Source organism: Pteropus medius, unplaced genomic scaffold, assembly GCF_902729225.1.
Source record: "Pteropus medius unplaced genomic scaffold, Ma_sr-lr_union100, whole genome shotgun sequence".
In the NCBI taxonomy this organism is placed as follows: Eukaryota; Metazoa; Chordata; class Mammalia; order Chiroptera; family Pteropodidae; genus Pteropus; species Pteropus medius.
Genome location: NW_024342468.1, coordinates 1305730 through 1329375, shown reverse-complemented (window position 1 = coordinate 1329375; position 23646 = coordinate 1305730). Strand labels below are relative to the sequence as shown.

Below are 23646 nucleotides of genomic sequence, written 5' to 3'. Positions count from 1 at the left end.
TGGCAGAGGGTGACTGCAGGAGGGGGCTGTGACCTTGGGAGCTTTCTGGGCTGCGAGGAAGTGAGTAGGTGGGGAACGAAATCCTGAGTGCGGCCCCCAAGGGCCAGACAGACTCGGGCATGCTCACTAGCAAGGGGCCTCAGCTGACAGGCGCCATTCTTTAGAGCCTCCTGTCACCACCCCAGCTCTGCCCCTGCAACCCCTTGGCCATCCGTCCTGCCTGCCTGCGCCCCCTTGGCGGGCTCTGGCCAGCAGGGGGCTCTGGAAGGAGGCAGCCCCCGCAGACACTGGGCCTGAGGCTCAGGGTCCAGCAGGTCTCAGGCCACACAACCAACCCGATTTGTAAATCGGATCCTGGAAGTCACGCCCTGTTAGAACACTGGACTCTCAGCAACGATGTCAGCGTCTGCCCTGCACTTTAAAATTTGAGGACAGCTGAGGAAAATGCAATAAACTGGAAGGGAAAGGTGGGAGACAACCTCTTACATTTGGGGAACGTGTGGGTCACCGGCAGGGCCAAGCCTGCCCAAGCGGGGAAGGGAGGCCTGTAAGGGTCAGCGTTTCTTTAAGGTTATTCTGTGGGCTCCTCTTTAAATACCAAGTGAACACAGAAAGAAAACAGGCCTTGGAGGCAGCAATGAGCAGATTGTTTACTCCGTCGGATTATACACCATCAGCCACCCCGTGGTGACCAGTGTCCCACTCATGTCCCTTGTTACAGGGGACGGTTAATACAAACAAAAATAGTTCTCTACAGAACAGAGTTTCCGGCCCTCCCAACCCTCCTTCCTAACCCCCTCCCCGCCACAGTGAGTTCCTTGGTCACCAGAACTCGAGGGGCCCCGGGTCTGGGGGTGGCAAAGGAAAACTGAGAAAGAATATAAAAGAATCAAGTCAGCGACTAGAGTTGTAGGCAACTGGAGTTCGGGGTCCGCTGGCCGATAGTAAGCCAGGGGGTGTCTGCAACAGTCGTGTGTGTGTCTGGACCTGGGGGTGTTGGGTGACCAGCGTTTCTCCCCATCTCACCGCCAGCAAAAAAAGAGGAAAACGGAAACGGACAGCGGGTAATAGAAAAACTAAGACCAAACTCGCAGGTCACGGAGCCCAGGGCCCCACAGTGTCCCCTGTTGCAAGGCCTGGGCGCGGGCAAGTGCCATGAAGGGGGCGCAGGGCGGGAGGAGGCCGTCGGACCCTGCTGAGTAGCACCTGGGGGCAGCTCGGGCTGCACCCTTCTCGCCGCCCGGCCTCGGACGCCGGTCCCCGAGACCCCGGACCTATGGGCGCAGGGCACAGGGCGCAGGGCGCGCGGACCCACCCTCACCAGAGGGGCTCAGCAGCCAAGGCGGGCGGCCAGCCCCAGCAGCAGCAGGCAGCCGAGCAGGGTGGCGGGGCGCGGCTCAGCCCCAGCAGCGCGGTCGCAGTCCAGGCCACCGTCGCCGTCGGCCGGGTCGCAGCGGGGCTGCTCGCAGCGCACGCCCGTGTAGCCGCGTGGGCAGGCGCAGCGCTGGTTCTGCACGCAGCTGCCCCCGTTCTGGCACAGCAGCTGGTCGTCGTCGCACACGTTGGCTGCGGGGCGGAGCGGCAGTTAGCTCGGGTGGCGGCCTGGTCCACCCCTCACGTTGGAGCCTCTGCGACTGGGATGCGCGAAGCCCTGGGGGCGTGGCCTAGACCAGGGGGGTGTTGGAGGCTCAGGCGCACTTGGTGCAAAACGTCCCCGCGTGGATGGTAACAACGGCTAGACGAGACCTGGCCCCTGCCTCCCTCGCGCCACTGTTCCTGGCTCTCCCCGCTCCCTGGGTGCGGTTCTTCGGATGCACCTGCTGTCGCCTCCATGCTGTTCCATGTGCCTGGAGCTCTCTTCCACCCTCTTCCCGCGCCTAAAGCCGGTCTCCGCCAGGCCATGGGATGGGACGGCCCACCTCCGCCAACTCCAACTAAACCCCAGCTGCACTTTGCCTCCAGCTCCCTTCCCGACCAACCCCAGCTCGGCCTCTCGCGGCTCCCACCTGGTACAGACCCCTATCCCCAGTTGCATCAGGCCCGCCCCCCCCACCTGGCCAGGTCCGCCCCTGACCCCACCTCATACCCCCCACCCCTCCCACCAGCCCTCCGGGTCCCCGTCCCACCCTGGGGCATCAGCCCTCGCCCCCACCACCCCCCGTTCCAGCCCCTTCGGCGGCGCCAATTTGCGCCCACCGTTCTGGTCCCGCCCACAGCGCCAGGCCCCGCCCACCGTTCTGGTCCCGCCCCACAGCGCCAGGCCCCACCCACCCCGCAGAGGCAGGCCCCGCCCCGCAGCTCAAGGCCCCGCCCACGGCGGGCGCGCACTCACGGTAGCAGCCCTGGCGCCAGTAGTGCGTCGGGAGGCAGTCGTCGCACTTGGGCCCCGCCGCGCCCTCGCGGCACTCGCAGAAGCCGGTCTCGTTGCACCGGTCGTGCACGGAGCCAATCTGGTTGCAGTTACACTCTGGACGGACACGTGCACGGCGTGCGGTCAGGGCGACTTATGGGAGCCGTCTGCTCCGACCCCACCCCGCCCAGCCCCGTTTCCCTCCCAGGGGGGTCTCCGCACTTCCGGGCCATACTCCCCAAACTGTCCGCGTGAGCCCGCGGCTGGACGGTGGGTGGGAGCTGCCTGAGGTGTCCAGATCTCAAGGGATGACCTACTTCGTTCCCTGACAACCATTACCACGCCCCCTCTACGCTGTGTGCCCTGGGCCAGCCGCTTCCCCACTCTGGGCCTCCATCACCGCATCTGTGACCGAAGTGGGCACAGATCCTTCCGAGCTAATAGTGGGGAGGAGCCTCATCACAGGCCGTGGGGCCTCTGTCCCCGGTGCTGTGGTAGGTGTGGGGTGTGTGGGGGGAGGACGTAGCCCGCACCTACAGCTTTCGGGGGCAGGTGGAAAAGCTGCCCCAGAGGCCGCCACCTCCCCTGCTCCTCCCCAGCTGGTTTCCTGGGGCCTCTGCTCTACGTGAGCAGGCAAATGTCCCCACTCTGGGAGTCCTCGAAGCGCAGTGCTGGGCGCGAGGGTGGAGGCAGACAGAGGCCGGGGGAGGAGGGGCACCTCTAATCGGATTCAGAGGCCCAGCCTGCCCCTGCAGCTGGCCGGTGTCACACCAGCAGTACAATTCTGTTTGGATCACTTTAGAGTTGATGGAATTATCTGAAGGCCCGGGCTGTAATTCGGACTGACAGCTGCAACTTTGCAGGTGGCCCTTCTTCCAGAGCCGGCCTAGTGGCTGGGGGATGGGCGGTGGGGTCAGCGGGGGGCCTGGGCACCAGGGTCGAGACCTGGCCTCCACTGGAGACAGGGCAGGGGTGGTGGGCAGCTCCTCCAGGCTGGCGGGTGTTGGCTGGGGACCACAGCTTTGGTCTGTTGGGATGGGCTGCCCGTGCCCAGGCCCAGGGCCCCTGGAGATTTCCTTCTGCACCCCCAAGCCAATACTGGAGCAGGGTTACTTCTCCATCTCCAGGTGCCTACTGCGGGTAGAGGGCAGCTTTATAAGCTGGGCTCTGCTTATAAAGCATTCGAAGAATTTCATATGAAGAATTTTGCGGCTTCAGCCACAGAAAAAGGGTTGAAAACTTTTCAGTTGATCCACCCCCGGATTTTACAAACAGGAAAACTGAGGCCCAGAGATGCAAAGGGAATTGTCCAAATGCACACAGCAGGGCAGGCCTGAGCCCGGTCTTTGCCTCTCACTAGTGGCTCTGAAACACTGGTGCCCGGGGGAGAACCAACCACTTGGGGGAGGTTGTTTAGAGAGCGGATTCAGGAGGCTTCTGTGTTTAGAGACGCCAGCCGGGTGGAGTGGGCTGCGGTGTGGGCATTCCCCCAGCCTTCCCAGGGGACTCTGACCTCACTCTGCCTTGCTGCCGCGCGCTCTGCGCCCCATTCCACCACGTCCCCCGTGCTGTCCCCATTAGGCGTGCCCCCACAGCATCCTGTGCCATCCCCCATGGCGTGGCCCCGTGCCGTCCCCCGTGGCGTCCCCGTGGCGCGGCCGGCGCCCAGCTCACCGATGCACACGTTCTCGTCGTCCAGCTCGGCGGAGCCATTGCGGTAGAAGCCCAGGCGGCAGTGCTGGCAGTGCTGGCCCCGCGTGTTGTGCTTGCAGCTAACGCAGGTCACCACGTTGAGGAAGTCGATGTAGCTGCAGCGGTTGGAGTGGCCGTAGCATTCGCAGTCTGCGCCAGCCGAGCGTGAGAAACAACAGGGTCAGTGAGCAAAGGGAGATGGCGCCTTCCTGCGGCCCCCTCCCCTGTGCAGCTGAGAAAGCTGAGGCGCAGGGACCCGCCCCAGGACATGCAGGAAGGCGCCCTGGGCCTCCAGCACTTCCGCACCCCAGGGGAAGAGACGGGCCTGCCAGCTTTGAGCCCAAAGGAGAACCGGTGTAGATCCAGCCCACAAATTCCCACCCGGCCCTGCGGCTGGAATCTGGGGAGGACCCGTGGGCAGCAGCACCTGCCCACGGCCTGCCCAGGTGCCAGGGTGAGGTGCTCTTGAAAGGATGCCCGCCCCGTGCCGGGGTGGTTAGGGATGATTCATGCAGGTAGGCTGGGTCATGCCACTCGACTGTGAGCTCAGGGAGGGCGGCGCCTGGGTTCGTGGCATTCACCACGGTGTCCCCAGCGATTCAGTGAAGGATGGGTGCATGCATGAAAGCTGGATGGGATGGAAATGGCCAGGAGCTTCCTCCCCATGCTGCTTTGGAAGATGCTCGGAAGGGAAAATGCCACCTGCAGGGCCCATTCTTATCAGCCTGAGCCGTTCTGCAAATTTGGCACCAGAGGGAGAGGGCCTTCTCACTTTGCCTCTCCCTAGTCCTGGCCCGGCTTCTGACTCTAACTGGAGGACAGCCACCTCCGTGCCACCTTGCCGTCTCCTCCAGCCCTACATCAGCTCCAGGGACTGAGCAAGTCCTGTGACCGCCTGGGGCAAGGCCCTAGGGATTGGAGGTAGATTCCTCACTTCATGAAGAGGTGGGGTTCAGTGAGGAGGGTCACCTTCCCTGACGCCAGAAGGGGGGCCACTTCTTGGCGTCTCTCCTAAGGGGCTCAACACCCCCTCGTACAGGAACACCAGTGTGGATACCCCTGAACAAGGAGGACGCCGGCCACCCTCTTCGAAACACCATCTGTGTATCTCTAGAGGACCCAACCTCCCTTCTGTGATGGGAGAGGGAGGGACTGACTAGGGGTCAGGGGTCAAGGGCATGGGCGACCTTGGAGAAATGAGCCTCTGAGATGTGCCCGCACCATGGGCCTCCTGGACCTGCCCCTTTCACCCTTCCCTCCAGGGACGAGAAGTCGAAGCATCCTCCAAGTGTCCCAAGGAAGAGTGTGTCAGTGACCCCTGTGTCCCAGATCGTGTGTCAACCAAGACGAGCCCCTGGGCCACACCTCCCAGGGGAGCTGGAACAGGCTATTTCTGGCAGCCGCTCTGCTTGCCCCACTGTGCTGCCCACTGTGCCTCTGACTCACACCCGCTCCCAGCTCCCTTGGGGACGGCGGGCTGGAGGGAAGAGAGGCTCGGTTTCACCTTGACCCAGCTACTCCGGGAGGGTTTTCTGAGCTTAGTATAGGCCCTCCGTCCTGCACTGGGGTTGGGAGGGGAGAGCGGTGTTGGAGGAGGGCTGACCCGGCCCTGGGCCTTCCTCTTACCTTGGAATTCTTCAATAGGCATCACTTGAGGAGATTTGGGCCTGAGCTGGAAAGCTTTGGAGGCCTTGGTGGGGGTGGGGGCAGTGGCGGAGGTGCCCGCAGCTTGGAGAGATGAGAAACACACTCTTCCATCAGCCATGGTCCAGCTGCCCGAGGTGGGCTGCCCAGGCCCAGGAAAAGGCCAACAAAGCCTCCCAAGGGGCCCCGACAAGCTCTGGGGCAGCTCTGTCGCCTGCTCAGATTTGAGGTGACATAGCACATCCAGGAGCATGCAGGACCAACTCTGCCTTCGGTCCCCGCTCAGAGACCACCTACACATCTAGATGGAGTAATCGTCCCATATGACTTCTCTATCTCCAGCGTCCCCCACAGCCCGCTAAGCACTATGCTGAAGCTGGGCAATTTGGGGGCCTATTGAAAACATCGCATTTCCTCTCCCCCACCCCAAACGCCCGCAAGCATCAAACACAGAGTCTGAACCTGGCATTCAAGACTTGGCATCTCCTTTCCTTCCTGAAGCAATCTCCCTGCTCCCACTTCCCCGCTGGCAGGCGTTGTAGAGCCGTCAGTACAGACAGCACCTGCCTTCTGCTGGCCACAACCCGCCCCACACTGGTGGATGGATCTGCCACCGTGCCGGGCGCATCGTCCCCTCGGCTTTCCTCTGGGCGTCTGTGATGCCCGGACCAAGAAAGGGCAGCGAGGCGATGGCTCCAATGGGCTCTGTCTCCATCCCCCAGGGGAGGCTGTCCGGCTAGGAGGCCTCCAGGTGGCTGGGAACTGCAGACCCTCCCTCACTAGTGGATTCCGATTCTGGCCAGCAGAGGGCACTCAAAGCCCTCCTCACAGTGCAGAGCTGGTGCGGGAAGTACCAGGTGTGCAGTAGGGCCGGGTCGCTGCCTAACTGGGCGTTGGGGCCGGCTGTCCAGGGAACAGGTGAGCTGGGATGGGGACAGCTTCCCTTTTTGGAAACTCGGCAGGTCCCGTGTGCCTCCTGTGTGCGTCCATCTATAGCTACAAAGGAGCCCACGCATGTCACCTCCCACTGCAGTTGGAGAATGAGGTTCTACTCTGGGTACCAGTGCCTTCCAGCACCCCAGCCTTTAACCAACACATCATCCTTGTCAGGTCGGCCGCTCCCTGCCATCCCACTGCCAAGCCTTTGCCTCGCTGTGCCTGTTACCTGGAGCACGCTTCCTTCCCCTCCACGTACTCAGAGTCAGCCCCCCAGGAAGCCCTCTCTGACTCTGAGCTGTTACTGCCCAGCGTGCCCCGTGAACCAGGGGCAGGAGAGGATTCTCCACCTGGCTCCTAAACCCTTGGGGAGCTGTGGGATCAAAAGGGGGTGAGTTTGGTGATGTCACACTGGCCTCTCTAAGCAGAAGGGAGGCAGGGGTGAGACAGGTAGAGCTCCAAGGCCCCTCTCCACAGCTCCCTCGGACCCCGTTCCACCCCGGGTCCCCACCTACACCTGACGCCTGCAGGTCAAAGAAGGGGCTCCCCCCTACCTTCTGCATTGGAGGACACCTGGGGCGAGGGGGGGCCCTCCCCAAGGGGGGCAGCTGTAGACGGCCTGATCCACTCTTGGGGGAGAGAAGAGAAGAAATTAAGTCACACTCGGGGGTACCCTGGGGACGTCTTGACATGTCACATTCTCCAGGCGCCTTACCAGGAGCAGCACTATAAGAAGCAGCTCTGTCTACACTGGCCAAATAGAACTGGGTCCAAATCTACTGGAGAGGCAGCGTCTACACTACTGCAGCCTGCGGAGGGCACGCGTGGACTTGAAGCCAGAGTGGAGGGTGCCCCCAGGCCTGGGGCTCTGCATACTTCAGGCAGCCCTTCAGCCCTTCACTCTCCCCGTGTGGTCCCCATTCTACGGACGGCAGAGTTGGGTGGTGTCCGAGCCCGGCCCGCAGCCCTCTGTCACTGTCAGTGGCTGTGAAGAGGGCGTGTGTTCTGGCCAAGACAGGACACATGTCCGGAAGGGTCCTCGGAGTGACCCGTCTAGCCCCACGCACGGGCAGCACACCCTCCAACGTCCGGCCTGCCTCCCTGGCCACCACCTTGTCCACCTCCCCAACCCCTGGTTCGGGCCCATGTTCACCAGGGACCCCTGATGTGAGTCAACCCTCAAATGCCACACCGCCATCTCCAAGACGAAGTGGACACACAGCCAGGGAAGCCATGGCCAGCCAAGGCAGCGCATCAATCTGCGCCGAATTTCAAAGGACAAACCCAGAGGGATGGAGAAACTGGAGTCTTCCCTCTTCTAAAGGGGCGGTGGGAAAGAGAGAAAATCTACCCGCCAGAAGCTGGGGAGACTTTCGGGCGGGAGCCTTCGGACATCAAAGCGACATGGTCATGGTGTTCCATGAGGAGCCGGGCCGCCGGGCCCCAACTGGCACGGGCTTAATTAGAGCCGCACTAAAACCCGCCCGAAGGCTTCTGGCTCTGGAGCCCTCTCCCTCCACCTCGGCGGGGGAGAGGATTAGCCGTCCTGAGCAGGCTTTTCCCGGCGGCCCCTGCCCTTCAGACAGCTTGACACTGGTGGAGGGAGGCACATCTGGGCCAGCGTTTCGTGGGCCCAGCTGGACTCTGGCCAGGAGCCGGACGCCCCTGTGGGGAGACACCTGGAGAGACGCAGGACCATTCTGGGGACTGGGATCTCGGGGCGGGGGGAGAACCCTGCTGGGCTCTCAGGGGACGTGCTGGGGGCTGCGGGAACAGCGGCCTGCGCCCAGTGCCAAGACCAGATGGAAGTCCCGTCTGTTCCTGCGGAATCGGGGAGCTGTGCGGGCCAGGTCTTAAAGGCGGCACACCTCACAGCCCCCCGAGGCCTCAGGGCGGTGGCGCTGGGCGAGTGAGTGAGCCAGGGGACCCCCAGCCCCAGTCCTGCTGCCTTGAGCAGCTGCTGCTTCCACTTCTTTTTTCTCGGTAAAAAGCTTCCCTGAGGTGTCACTTACATCCCATAAAACCCAGTGGCTTCTTCCCAAGCCTTAACGCCCTCGCCTGTGGGATCAGGGAACAGTGGCCCCCACGTCGCGGAGCCCCGAGCCCAGGAGTGGGCCGCTCTCCACCAGACGCAGCGACTGCCACTACTAACAGGGGTTCGGGTGTAATGAGGGCCCAGGCGTGAGTTTCAGGTGCTAAACAGGAGCGATGACCCCTAGATGAGCACCTTGAGCCCAGCACCGGAGGTCACATCTGGGCTGTCGCCTTGGGCCGCCTTCTCCCTGCTGCCTGGCGCTGGGTTCAGGGCGCAGAGCCAACCACGACCTCACTCAGCAGTCCAGCCTGGTGGTGGCCAGGGGGTGGGACCTTCACGACTCTCACGGTCCAGCCCTACCCCGCCTCGGCTCAAGGCCCTGGCCTAGGACTGTCCCCTTCCTTCCCAGCTCTGCAGCGTGCCCCACAACCCTGGCTCCAGATCAGAAGCGGCTCGGAAGATGGGGTCAAGATTGTGTGTGTGTGTGTGTGTGTGTGTGTGTGTGTGTGTTGGCGCCATGCCTTGGAGGCCAGCGTCTGGCCCCCCACCCAGACAGTCCACTATGTGCAGCCAGGACAGGACAGAGCACCCGCCACACTGTTTTGGGTTTTGGTTCTCGTCTGCCCATCACGGGCTCGGCAAACACAGCACAAGTTTCAGGCAGCCCAGATTCCCAGAGCAACGCCCCGTCCTCCACCCCAAAGAGGGTTCCTGGGCCAGGAGGCCCCCTAAAGTCCTTGAATCTCCTGGTTAGTCCCGGCCTTCTGCAAATGCCTCCTGTGGAAAAGGGAAAAAGGCCGAAAGAAAAAGGTCCCAGCTGGGGCTGGGAATACGGGTCTTGAGCAAGGCACCGCTCAGGCACATGCAGTAGGCAGGGTCTGGAGAGGCCCCCCGGGCCACCCCAGCACCCCAAGCCCCGAGCACACAGCGGTCCCGCCTTTGGAGGGGACTATGACGTGGGCGGCAGGTGTTGCTGCATCTCCCGGGAGTGGCCGTTCCAGTTGACACGGGGCAGGAAGCCGGCCCTGGCCGCACACATGGCCTGCAGATGCCCGGCAGTCCATACGTTAGAACCCCGCTCAGAGGCTCCCTCTGCCTTTCCCTTCTCAGCCAACCCAACCCGAGTGTCCGAGTGTCTGAGTGTCCGTCCCCAGGGGCGGCTGCTGAGGGGCGGGCGCGGGGCGGGGTGTGGGGTGCCCGTGGGGCGGGGCGCTGAGGCTGGCAGGCAGGGTGAACTGTGTGGCCTCACTGCCATGGGCCCCCTCCTCCTGGGTCACCCTGTCCCTTTGGCTGTGCTGGTCTCAGTGCCCTGAGCAGTAGGAAAAACATTCCAGAACTAGAAGAAAGCCCTGGCTGGGGCCCAGGGACAGATGGGTCCAGACGGCCTGGGGGCCCCTCGGCCTCGCACTCTGGTGGCTGTGGAGTCCCCGCGTCCTCTGCGCTAAGAGCCAAGCCCCTGCCCTCCCCGGGGCTGACCCCCTCCCGCCCCCAGCGCTGCACACCAGAGGCAGGGACTCGGCACAGAGTGGGAAGGGCAGGCGGCTGGCGCTGTGCCCGGGCACCCACCTGTGGGCTGTAGAGTGCTGGGGGCCACAGGGGCCCGAGCAGTGGGTGTGGAGGGGGCAGGAGTGGTGGGGTCCCCCCTCGGGGCCACAGTGGCCACAGAGGCTTTGGGGACGGGGTCTTTCCGGGACCTGCTGATGCCTGGTGAGAGATGAGACAAACGAGGGGGGTGGGGTATGGCGGTGCAGCCAATGCCAGGAAGGACCCCACCGAGGGGCCTGAGCCCCCTCCAGACCCAGCCTCCTCCAGCACCCTCTCCGCCCGCTGGCATTCCTGCAGGGGCCCCCAAGAGCCCCGCGGAGGGAGCAGTGCCCCCAAAAGTGTTTCTGAGAGTTGGAACCTGCCACCGGCCGGCCACTCGCCACCGGCAAGTCCTCTCCCGCCGACCCTGACGGCAGATGGCGGTGCCCACGGGCGCGCGGATTAAACGAGACACTACAGGAGGCCTGCGTAGCTGGCGCCTGGCTGGGGTGCGTGAGACGAGGGGCTGTGACAATGGCTGCAGATCGCCTGCCCCCCCACCACTCCCCAAGGAGTTCTCGGAACTTCCTGACCCTCCTCCAGGTGGTCCGAGCCTCTGGGGCCTGAGCTGACCTCTCCCAGCCTCTCCGGAGGTGACAGCTGCAGGTTGCCGGGGAGGGAGGCCGGACCCCAACGGTCAGCCTGGGGGGAAGGGGACTCTGCCACTGCCCAGGGAACAAGGTGAAGTCTCACTCTCGCCTGGCATTCACCCGGGGGTCAAGGGGACCTTTCCAAAGCAGCGCTAACCAAGGAGCTCACAGGAGGGAGACACCATGACACCATGGGGGCGGAGGCCCCAGCGACAGCAGACGGGGGTGGGGGGTGAGAGGTGAAGATGCACATGGGCGCAGCTGGAGGCGGGGCGCAGGGACAGGAAGGCCCCGTCTTTCCCCTCCTGCTCTTTTCAGGACGTGCAAAGAGGCTCGTGCACTGGGGGCCCCAGTCACCATCCCCAGGGTGGGGCCCCAGGTGTGTACTTACTGCCAACAGCGGAGCCTGCGGCGGCACCTGTGGGGAGAGAAGGGTCACAGAGAGGTGGCCGGAGGAGCGGGGATCCCAGGCGCCTCCTCTCTGCAGAGGAGGGGGGCAGGCGGGTGACTGAGCCATCACTGCGCGGGGATTGGGGCACGTGGCACCACTGCCCTGAGACGAGCAGCCGTTGTTAGCCCATTTTGCAGATGGAGAAACCAAGTCTCAGAGCCACGACCCACCCTATCAGGGGGCCTGCTGGTAAGGGGGGGCTTCACGCGCGCCCCTCTTGTTAGATTTTAGACTCTCAGGCCCTCGGTGAAGGACAGGGAGCCGGGAGGCTATTCTGGGGGGCGGGGGTGATGGGGTGTCAGAGAACATGAAAGCCACAGCCCAGGCAGGCTGGGTTACTGGAGGCCCTGCTGGAAGTCGCCACCAGAGAGAAGCCCCGGTGTGTGCTCCCAGCTGGGGACACGGGGGCGGACGGCTGAGAAATGATCATGGGGGCCGCCCCGTGCTGAGTGCGTTCCACGAGCCGGGCCCTGGCCACACATAAGCCATCCAGTCCCCGCAAGGACCCCCGGCATTCGGCTTGGTCCTAATTCTACAGGTGGGGAACCTGCGACAGGAGACTGGAACGGAGGGTGGAGAGGTGAAGATGCACATGCCCAGGGCCCCACAGCTGTGAGCGGCAGAGTCTAAGTGGCCTCACCGTCTGTGTGTGTTCGTGCTGGGGACTAGGGAGGCCTAAGGCCATGGTGTGACCCGGGCTCTCACGGTACCAGGGAAGGATCGGCTCAGGCCCAGAAGGACGAAGCCCGTGCCACAGCCTCCCCTCCAGGCGTCCTGAGAAAGGGTGGGAGCAAAGACGCCCTTAATGCCCAGGAGGCTCTCGGGGACACTGTGATGTGGGCAGGGGGACGTGAGGTGCATGGACGTCCCCTGGGTGACCGCCAGGCGCCAGGGAGGCCTGGGAAGATGAGCCCACCAGACACCCTCTCCTGCCCTCAGGGAAGGCACCGGTTAGACCTGAGGTCACGAGGGAGGCCCGGCTCAGAACGGACACGCTAAGGGAGGGGCCGGCAAGGATGTGATGGTTACCGAGTAAGGTGGGGCAGGATGCTGGCAGGCACGGGGGGGGGGCAGGTGACCATAAGCTGGGCCTTGAGGTGTGACTAACAGTCCAGGAGAGGGTCGCAGGTGCAGGGGGAGAATCCAGAACTCACAGGGGTTATGAAGGTCAGGACAGAGCTGCTTGGCGAGGCGGGGGGGGACTGGACGGTGGACCTGGAGGCGTGTGGACTCAGAGGTGGGCATGGGCAAAGCAGGTGGGAGTGTGTGGGGGTGAATAGCCCACAGGGCCTGCTACTTGGGGGGCTTGGCTATGGTTCCAGTGCTTGCTCCTGAGGGGCTCTGGGGAGGGGCCACGGAAAGTTCCGAAGCCAGAAGCACCAGGTGAGAAAAGGCTGTTTGCAGAGGGGAGGATGGGGTGGCGGCCCCGGGGGAGGGGGGAGGGTGCCGCTGCAGGGCTGAGAGAGGGCGGGGCTGTAGGTGAGGTGAGCCCTGGACCTGCGGCTTGGCCCCCTGGGCGTCGGTGCCACTTGCCGAACGGAGGACGGGAGGAGGGCAAGGTGTTTCAACCCATCTCTTCGGGCTCTTTGCTCTCGGTTGTCTCAGAGAAGGTGGGGGCCCGGGTGAGAAAGATTTAGGCTGAGGACGCCCCTGTTCCCGGAGCCTGTGGGCCTTACAAACACTCCCGGAGACTCTGGGGAGGCAGCTCCCGCAAACGAGGCAAACGAGGAGGAGGCGTCAGGGACCCCTGCGGGATGCGGGGTGGGAAGAGGTCGCAGAGACAAAGGCCCTGCCGGCCCTCGCCGGTCAGACAGAGGGTGGCCTCCAGCCTGGGCCCCACGGTGTGTGACCTGCAGTCCCGTCCTTCCGGGTGCCTGCGACCTTGGGGGACCCTTCTGGGAGGAGAGAGGGACACAGAGAGGAGGAGAGGAGGTGGGGAGGAGGGACGGATGGCGGGGAGGCCGGCAGGACAGACGAGGGAGGCGGCTTTGCCAGTCGGGGAGGGAAGTGACAGGGACTCAAGAAAGGGTTCAAGAGACAGTTCAGGCAACAAAGAGATCTGGAGGCACCTGGGGCGGCGGGAGCGGGAGGGGCGGCTGTCAGTGCCCAGAGCGTTCTCTGTGCCTTTGAAGGCCAGAAGCTGTGAGCGCCTGGCAAGTCACCCCTTCAAAGCCTGTGGTGCCACCCGCCCAGCACACGCATGATGTGCCTGTCACGGCCTCGCTGTGAGGCTCTCGGCTTTGATCAGCCTAAAGTCACATCAATCTTTCACCGGCTGTGGAGGGGGGCGCTGATGGAGGCGCTCCCGCGAGTGTGCCCAGGCGGGCGGGGTGGGCCGTGTCCCCCCTCCCGGAGCAGGAGGCCGCTGCCCAGCCCTGGCTTTGGGTCAGGTCCAGTGACTGGCCCTGGGTCCCAGTGCTGGCACATAACTCACAGTTAAACCTAGGTCATAATAACGCCACCCGTGGGGTCGCAGCGAGGGGAGGAGCTCTGCGTGCAGCGCCAGGCGAGGCCTGTCACGGAGCTCGACAGATGTCAGACCTCAGTGAAATCCCTGGGGGCGGGTCTGGACGCGCTCACCCTAGGGCCAGGCGGGGCCCTTCTCCCTGCAGCTCAGGGAGACACCGTGGACTATCCTGGGGCCCCCGATGAGCGGGGGTGTCCACGATGCAGGCATGGGGGGCGCGCCCCGGACACGGCTTCCCTGGCCGGGGCTGTGCAGAGAGCCAGCAGGGACCCGGCGGCAGGGGACTCGGGCGAGGGCCTTGGAGGACCCCTCCGTAAACGGGATAATAGGAAGCCTGCTTCCAGGGGCCGCTCTGAGGGTCGAGGGGGTGCTGACCATGCAGCACTTGGTGCCATGCGGCAAGCTGTCAAAGTCCCCACCAGCCTCCTCCTGGACCCACTCTGGGGCCTCCTCTCCAGCCTTCAGGGTCAAGAAGGGGGAGGACAGCAGGGAGGAGGGTCCCGATGACAAGGCCTGGCCCCTGGGAGCCGCCTAACAAGGGGTGTGAGTGTGTGTGTGCACATTTGTGTGTGTGCACTTGGGATTGTGCATGTGTGCGTGCATGTTTGTTTGCGTGTGCATGTGTAAGTGCACGCATGTTTGCATGGCCACACGTTTGTGCATGCATGTGCGTGCACACATGCACTTGTGTGTTTGTGTATGTTTCCTTGTACGTTTGCCCGGGCACACGGTGCGTGCGTGCATGCGTGCGTTTGTGCGTGACCCGCAGCCCCGGGGTGAAGGGCGGGGCCGGGGCGGGGAGGCGGGGCCCGGGCGGGGCGGGGAGGCGGGGCCAGGGCCGGGGCGGGGAGGCGGGGCCGGGCCAGGACGTACATGCGTTGGGCGAGCCGTGCGGCAGCGGCAGGTAGGAGCCCGCCCGCCAGGACCGGGCGCGGAAGTTCCTCTTGCACTTGCCGCAGTCGGGGCCCGTGGTGTTGTGCTCACACTCGCACTGCAGGCTGCCCTCGCGCACAGAGCACAGGTTGGCGTGCAGGTTGCACTTGCACCTGTGGGGACACAGGGACAAAGACGTCAGCGAGCTCAGCGAGCTCACGGCAGGCGGGCTGGGAAGGTGTTGTGGCTGGCCTCGGGGGGGACCCTGGAGGCCCCCAGTCCAACCTGCCACGATTCTCTGTCAGGACCAGAAACCCGGCTCCGCCCCCACCCCCCCACATCGAGGGAGTCGGCCACCCCACCTGACTCCTTCCCCGGCGGCGCCGGGACTCAGGGCTGCCAGCCTACTCTCCTTTTTGATCAGGGTTTCAAGGGTTTCAAGGGGTGGGGTGACAAGGTGTCCTTGTCCCAGATGCTGTATTTTTAGCAACGCAGCTTCTGATCACCTTTGCTCTCCACTAAGGTGGGTTGACAGGTAGCAAGATGCTGCTCCCCAGCCCCTTGCTGTGTAGACTTGGACCTGGCCCCCAGCCACACCTCTGCTGGCAGCCGAGGCCACGCCTCCGCCCTTGAGGGCGACAGAAACCTGACTCCAAAACCCGTCAATTCATCCATACATGCATTATTCATTTATTCATTCAAATATTTATAAGCAACTCATTATTCCAAAAACCGGCAAATGAAGGGAAAGAATCCAGCATTTGTCCTGCCTGTTTATATTGTTCTATATAAACCGTACCTCTGGGGAACCAACACTTGACGAGGGGATGTTTCTTTTTATAGAAGCGTTCCAGCTAACAAGAAGGGGTGATGAAATTAGGAGGTCACCATTCAGCCCCCACGGAATGAATGGCTCTAAGCGTGGTGTATCAGTCGCCTGGAACACCACCGAGACGGACAACCAGAGAGAAGCTTCTGAGAGGCACACCCCACCCCGAAGCAGTCTGGTCCAAACAAACTGAACTTGAATTCTGATCAAGCCTCTGAATCCAGCTATGAATTTACAGGAAATACAGAGGACAGAGAAACATGGTAAATAACACCAGGCGGACGCAATCAGCAAAATCCACACTGAGGGCAACTCCAGAAGTGCTGACCCAGTTTCTTTAACGGATGAGCTGCAAGGGGCAAAATTTGATAACGATGGAGGAGGGACCTAGCTCGAGAGAAGTCTCAAAGGCAGATCGACCAGTCTCAGGGTTGTGGACCTCATCCAGATCTTGACTCAAACAATCTCTAAATTCACATAAATGAGCAGGATGTGTATTCATGAGACGGCTGGAAATGTGAACGCTAACTATACTTGATGAATGAAATTATTATTTATTGGATGCAATGATGATATTGAGGTTATGTTTCTAAAAGTCCTTATCTTGTAGAGATACACAATGACATATTTACACATGAAATACCTGACATCTCGGATTTGCTTCCGAATAACATGGGCAGATGAAACAAGAAAGGCCAGAAGTTGGTAACTGCCAAAGTTGGGTGACAGGTGTATATGGTGGTTCACTGTAGTAGATTCTATTTTGTATGCATGTTGGCCATCTCCCATAATAAAAAGCTAAAGAGAGAGAGAGAGTGTGTGTTTTATATTCTGATATGGGAAGATTTCCAAGATATATTGTCAATATTAGTAAAAAGCAAATTGCAGAATAAAATGTTTAATAGAATCTTATTTTTATTAAAATATGCAAAGAGGAATATTTACAAGGCACCTGTTATGGCCAGGCTCTGAGCCGGGGACAGTGAGTATGGTCAACAAAGCAGAGTCCCTCCTCTAATGAAGTATAGGGCCTGGTGGGGCATGATTAAAAAAACTCAGGGATTGGGGGCGGCGTCCACGGGATGAATCAGTGGAGCCCAGGGGAGTTCGGGGGTGGCGAAGTGATTCTGCATGACACTGTCACGGTGGACATATAACATTATGCATTTGTCCAAACCCACAGAATGTACACCAAGAGTGAAGCCTCATGTCAATAATAATGTATCAGTGATGCTTTATCAACTGTAACAAATGTACCAACTAACGCGAGATGTTGACGAGAGGGGAGGCTGTGAACGGGAAGTGGGAGGTGTCAGGAACACTCTGTACAATCTGGCCCATCTTCTGTAAACCTAACACCTAAAAATTAATAAAGACTATTAATTTCACAACGATAATCACGCCAATCTTTAATTAACGTTAATCGTTACAGGTGCCCACGTGTTATACAGAGGAAAGGCAAGGAAAGGCTACACTGGGCGTCCTGACTTAAGTCACACGGGAGCATGGCGGGCTTCCAGGAAGAACAGCTTTTTAAGCTCAGACCTGAAGGAAGATCAAGAATTACTCAGGCAAGGAGGAGAGAACCTTCTGGAAGGAGGGCAGACCATGAAGGAAGACCCTAGGGCTGAAAGAGCTCAATGTGTGAGTCTGAGACAAGCCCAGAGGCCAGACAATGACACGGGGGCTGGAGCCTTGGGATGCTGGAGTGTCGTGCTCTGGTTTTATTTTATATCCCTGTGGCCGCTCCATGGGGAATGGTTCATCTGGGGGACATGAGCCGGAGTAGGAGGATCAGTGGGAAATCTGTGCCCTGGCCGACGACAGAGGACCGTGACCTGGACTAGGGCGGAGTACACCACAGCCACCAGTGACACCTGGCCTGAGTGACATTCCCCCCTCGCCGTCACCTCGAGGACCATTTCCTGAACGCTTCACCAGCGTTTCTTCTCCAGCTCACAACTTCCGCACCTTCCGCTGGGCGAAGGTTCGCTCTGCGCTCCCCCCGCCACCCCCTCCCGTCCTCCCCTCCCCAAGCCTCTGCTCGGCCGCACGATGAACATTTACGTCCTTGCGTCTTCTCCTCTTGCTTAATCAGTCCTGCGAGACCCTTCATCCTGGCTCTGGCTGCCCCCCGCTTGCCCTCCGTGTCCATCTGGACGGAGCACCCCGGAGGGCTATATGGGTTGTGTGGCCGGCCTGCCAGGATCCCCGATGCCCTTTCCACCAGCCCTGCAGCTCCGGGTTAACCCACTGCCTGCCGGCTTCCGAATCGCTGGGTGCCGTCTTCGGAGATTCTCTCTGCCCTCAAACCCCCCTGCAGAATGGTTAAGGAAGTTAAGGTTCATCTGTGCTATGAAATGTGGTAAAGCTATCACCCGTGATGCCGTCGAAGGCTGTTTCAGGCCCTGGGGAATGTTCTCAGGACAGACGTAAGGACCGTTCTTCCGAGTGCTTGCCGCGGGCCGGCGGGCGTCTGGGTGGCCCTCTAATGAGCACGACAGCTGGTCTTGGTGTCACTTTCATTTTACAGATGAGGAAATGGCACTTCAGGGAGGTTATATTCCTTGCCCAGAGTCACAGCGCTGCCCCCAAATGGGACTGGGACCGGGACTCAGAGACATCTGAGGCCAGAGTCCAAGAGGGAAACACGGGACAGGACGTGGGCTGTGAATAGCAGGACACTTCCGTGTACATCGTGTAGGACACAGGCACATGCACTGTAGTGCTATGCACTGAATTGTGTCCCTCAAATTCATATGTCGAAGCCCTCACCTCCAGTGTGACTGCATCTGGCCTTGAGAGAGGTGAGTGAGGTTAAACGAGGTCACATGAGCGGGGCCTTTATCTTCTTATAAGGGGTGGTGACCTTATAAGAAGAACTCTTGGCACTGTGCGAGGCCACGGGAGAAGGTGGCCATCTGCAAGCTGGGAAGAGGGGCCTCACGAGAAAACAACCCTGCGGGCACCTTGACCTTGGACTTCCAGCCTCCAAAAGCATGAGACAATGAATGTCTGTTGTTTAAGCCGCCCAGTGTGTGGTATCCTGCTACGGCTCCTGACTCTGTTTAAAATGCATAAATCTATACCTGAAGCACCAAGAGAAAGCACATCCAGGTATTCCTGTGGTTGTCTTAGGGAAGGGATGGGACTTTCATTTTCTCCTTTGTCACTTTGCACGTTTTCTACAATCTCTGTAGTGAGTAGCTATTACTTTCGTAAACAGATTTTTTTAAAATGCTATTTAGAAACACAAAGCCAGGCCTCGGTGGGGAAGGTGGCTGGTCGGAGCTTGCGTGCCCCACCCCCACCCGCTGTTAGGAGGACAGGGTCCTCCAGGCCTGGCTGGATGGTGCGGGGAGCGGGCGCGGGGGTGGGGAGACTTTGGGAAACTCCTGTTCCATGTGACACACTGCCCACTGTTCGTGACTCTCGGCCCCAGGTCCAAGGGTACTGGTTGAATTCTCTGGATTAGGATCCTGACCCGGAGCAAGGGCCCTGCCCAAGGGCGTCAGCCGGTGCTGAGGCCGTGTCGTTTAAGTCCAGCTTTTCCTTACAGCCCGGACACCGACCCTGTCGAAGTTTGACTGCGACACAGAACCGAAATTAGTGGCGTGTGAGAAAGCCTGCTTGTGTTCCTTGGAGTTCCAACCCATGACCACATATATACTGAGGGCCTACTATGTGCTCGGCTCTGGGAAAGGCGCAGAGAGGGATGGGCAGGCACTTGTTGGTACTGGAGACTCTTCTTCTTGGGGTCTCCAGAGATGGTCTTTGGCAAAGAAAGGGCCTGTGCTTGAACCTCACTGGTCAACATATATGATGCTCTCCTAAGGCCCTCATACCCTGCCCCTGCCACACACCCAGCAGCACAATGAATATCAGCATAGTAAAGGCTCTGACAAGTCCTGCAGGAAAGAAACCTGTCTGACTTAGTCTAACTAAAGTTGTTCGTAAAATGTATTTGACCTCGGGAGGTTTTAGTTATTTTCCTCTTCTCAATTCCTCTCTAATGTCCCGCTGAGCTAGCTGGAGAGAAACACCCAGCTGTGTGGAACCAGGAATGTATTCCCTGCCTCTGGCCTGAGGACGGGATATTTTTAGATATCAACTACATAAAGAAAAGATTGCCATCTCAACTTCGGGTAATAACATTGACCTTGGATTGTTAAAAATGCGCAAAAAAGACCAGCTGAACCTGAGAAGCATATTGTAATGATGGTAGTAGGGAGTCACGGGAAGTCAGAGCCTTGGCCCCACGTGGTTACAGGCGTGGTACAGGCGGGGAAGGAGCCTGCTCAAGGTCATGCAGTTGGTTACTCCTGACCCATATCCAGATGTCCCTCCCTGACCCTGGCCCCCCTAGCCCCAGGCTGGCCAGCCCCTCCCACCAACCTCATCTCTCAGAGGGTGTCTTGGCTTCTCCACCCTCCCTGGCTGGGCACAGCACAGTGTCCCCTCTACCAAGGAGATAAGGAGGTCCCTGATGGGTGGGGCTGCCAGGGGGAGCCTACGCGGGGCGGGGAAGCCCAGCCGGGCTGGCACAGGAGCAGAACCATCAATGGAGGTGTTTCTTTGTCTTCCTGGCTTTGTGGTGGAAGTCGGGTGAAGCCCAGGCGGCGCGGCGGCAAAGCGTGGGTGCGTGTGCATGCGTGCGTGTGTGGTGTTTGTGCATGGGGCTTGACCTTTCTGGGCCTCTCTTCGTGTCCCTCTCTCCCTGTCTCTCTCTGTCTCTGTGTCTCTCTACCCATTCGGTCCAGCACGTGGTCTCATCTTACTTTCTCCTGGAACTTGCTGTTTCCTCTGCCCAGAACATGCTCTCAGGCTCCACCCCCTCCTCTTAAAGCTAACGCCTAGAGGAGGTATCAGGTTCAAGGCCAAATGTCACTTCTTCAGGGAGGCCTTTCCCAATCCCAGCCTCTGATCAGCGCCTGCTACACTCTCCCTCATCCCGGTACCCACTGTTATCAGCATCTGCCAAGGTGGCGTGTACGAGATGCCCGGGGGGAGACGCAGGCACGAACTGTGAGACAGTGCAATGGTTAGTATTCATTTTTGAATACGCAGTATTTTTTTTTTTAAGTGACAAACTCATCAAACCTGAGGCATGACCTAGGTGAGGCCAAATTTTAAAAGTATATTAATTTAAAGAAATTATTAAATAAATAAGGAAATAAATAATATATCCTCATGTAAAAGAATGAAGTTAGACCCCTCCCTCACATTATAAGCAAAAATGAACTCAAAATGGATCAAAGACCTACAGGTAAGAGCTGAAAAACTCTAAAAAGGGAATATGGGGAACTCATGATTTTAAGCAACGGTTTCTTACATATGATGCCAAAAGCACAAGCAGCAGAAGAAAAAAAATAGATAAATCGAACTTCTTCAAAATTAAATACTTCCGTGTTTCAGAGGACGCCATCAAGAAAGTAAAAAAAAGACAACCCACAGAACGGGAGAATTTTGCACACTATAAGTCTGCCAAGAGACTTCTACCTAGAATACGATGATGAACTCTTACAACTCAGTAATTAAAAGACAAGTGACCCTATTTTTTAAATTGGGGGAAGAGTCTGAATAGACGATTTCCCAGCGATCGTATGTAAACGGCCAACAAAACCCCGGAAAGATGCTCCTCACCATCAGCCACGTGGGGACGTCACACCCTGGGCATGGCTCCCAGCAAGAAAGAACACAGCTCAGGGCGAGGGCCGGCGAGGATGTGCGGGCACGGAAACCCTCGCGCCCTGCGGACGGGCGGCCCGCGGCGCAGATGCTGTGGAAAGCAGACCGACCGTCGTTCCGAAGGTGAGACGTGAGTGGCCACAGGACCCGCCGGTCCCACTCCTGGGGATCTACCCACGAGAAATAAAAGCGCGGGGCCCACGCGGACACGCGGACGTGAAGGCGTATGGCTGCGTTACGCGTAACAGCCAAAGGGGAGAAAAAGCCGAACGTCCGTCCTCAGAAACGCTAACCGTGGTCCATCCACGCGATGGACGGTGACTGAGCCATGAAAAGGAACGAAGCGCGGACTCGCGCCCCTGCGAGGACCCCCCTCGAGGACACGACGCTCCGTGAAAGAAGCCACGTGACGTGCGATTCCGCTTATGTGAAACGCTCAGAAGACGGAAAGCCATAGGGACAGGAAGTACGTAAGTGGCTGCCAAGGTTGGGGGGGCGAGGTGATGGCTGCGGGGAGCTGGGCTTCTGACTGTCGTGGTGGGTGATGACTATGCGGCCGCACTAAAAGCCACTGAACTGTCGGCTCTGTGCGGGCGCCCTGCACGGTACGAAGCTCCATCTCAGTGGAGCTGTCATGTAAACACGCAGGCACGTGAGTAGCAACACGGGGAGAACAGTGGAGATGCTCCCCGAGTGACCGAAGCCTGGGGGACGGGGTTTTATCGGGACAGCTCTGCCACGAACCTTCGGAGGTTTGTTTTGCTAATTGTACGAAGCTATCGCGTTGTGTCTTAAAGACAGGCTGCTGGGTAAACGAGCCGACAGAAGCCAGCGCTCTGAGAGCCCCCCGCGAGTTAAGGCACAGCCTTTCACGACAACCCTGTGACAGACATGCCATCGTGTGTCTGTGAAATGGAGACGATGCGATGCGCCCTGCCTAAGGCTCCCGTGAGGAACTGGTGCATTTTCCACTTCGGGTCTTCGCCACCGGGGGACCCATGTCCTGGCTGTGCTCTCAGTGGCAGGGGCGTCCGCCAGCTCCCATCACGGAGGACCGTGTGGCTGGCGCTGGGTCCGACCCAGTCCCAGTCTGTTTTCTCACCTGGAAGGCAGGACGTGACATCCCAGTCCCAGCTCACGCGGGGCTGGCACGAGGGCTGTTCACGGGCGAGCGAAGGAGGGGACGAATGCGTGGATGTGAGTGGCGCGGCCACCGCCACACGCACCCACGTGCATGGGGCTGGGACGACGAGGCCCCGCACACAGCAAGCGCCCCGGCCTCGTGCGGCTCCTGGTGATCGGAAGATGGGAGCCGTGGCCCCTGGCGCCACCAGCCTGGGATGTTCTGCCACTTACTCCGTGGCCTTTGGAAGTCGCTGGACTTCCCTCAGCCTCAGTATGCTAGCCAACACGATAGGGGTGGCCGTGGCACCTCCTCCGCAGGGTTGTCCTAAGGAGCAAGCGAGACACGGTCCAGAAGACACTTGCTTCGTGCAAACATTAGGTTCCCGTTGGTTTTCTCATTTCTTATATCTATGACCTTCTGGAGACGGGGGTTCTGAGCTTTCCATGGGAAATGCATCAGTTCCTCAGGGGAGGGAGGCTTAGGCAGGGTGCATCACATCATCTCTATTTTACAGACAAGGAAACAAGGCACAGAGACGTCAGGTAAGTCGCCTGAGGCCGCGCAGCCGGCGAGCCCCACGGTCGGAAGTGTCTCAAGCAGGCGGCTGACAGCGCTGGTCCACAGGCGGGCATAGGCGCAGAGAAGTCCACCCGTCCCACAGTTCCCCGAAACACAGGCACGTGGCCCCTCTCCACCCCGCAGCCCCTGGCTGCTGTTTTTCTGTGCTTTCTCTCCCTTGTCCCGGGAGGCCCTTGGGAGATGGAACAGGTAACATGACTAAGCAAGCACATACGAATAATCCACTGCGCACTCACAGGAACAGGTGCCGTGTGATGTGCGTTCCTAATCGGATCCGTGTGAAAACCCAGAAGGCACCTCTCTCCCCATTTACAGGTGAGGATGCAAGACTCTGGTGGGTCGAGGACCAACAAGTCGCACCCCGTCTCCAGGTGGAAGAGGCGGGATTTGACCCAGGGGTGTCAGGTGCTGGAGCTGGGTGTCACGGCCACTCTGCGTCTCTCTCAGTGCTCCCAGTCGGATAATAAACCCAGGGGAGAAGACACAAGGGCAGACCTCCCCCATGCCCCCATGCCCGCTGCCTACGGCCCTGCGCACCAATTCTGAGGCCCGGCCTTGGCCAAGGAAATGCAGCCCCAGAAGAAAGAGGCCCCCTTTCCCGCCCTCCCTCCCAGCACCAACTTCTGCCCCTGTCCCGACCTGGGTGGGTGGTCCAGACGCCCGGCTGCACCTCCAGCCCAAATATTTCCCCTGCATCCACGGGATCAATTTTCCCAAGGAATTGCTTTCTGAATTTGACCTTCGAGAACCATCAATCTCGCCAGAAAACCGTCACCTGAGCCACCTGACCCTGTGACACAGC

At 60.0% G+C, this 23646-nt stretch overlaps 1 protein-coding gene across 1 annotated transcript in view; it reads right to left on the bottom strand.

Annotated features, from left to right (window-relative positions):
• Positions 1 to 624: 624 nt before the first annotated feature.
• The window catches only part of LOC120602755 (netrin-G2-like), a 38160-nt gene continuing 15138 nt past the window's right edge, over positions 625 to 23646 (bottom strand). Inside the window, exons 2-9 of the mRNA XM_039862995.1 lie at positions 14623 to 14795; positions 11223 to 11249; positions 10224 to 10361; positions 7177 to 7251; positions 5669 to 5770; positions 4025 to 4192; positions 2333 to 2467; positions 625 to 1566 (exon numbers count right to left, since the gene is read on the bottom strand). Of these exons, the coding sequence (XP_039718929.1) occupies positions 1331 to 1566; positions 2333 to 2467; positions 4025 to 4192; positions 5669 to 5770; positions 7177 to 7251; positions 10224 to 10361; positions 11223 to 11249; positions 14623 to 14795 (1054 nt within the window). The 3' untranslated portion in view covers positions 625 to 1330. The remainder of the gene's footprint in view (positions 1567 to 2332; positions 2468 to 4024; positions 4193 to 5668; positions 5771 to 7176; positions 7252 to 10223; positions 10362 to 11222; positions 11250 to 14622; positions 14796 to 23646) is intronic.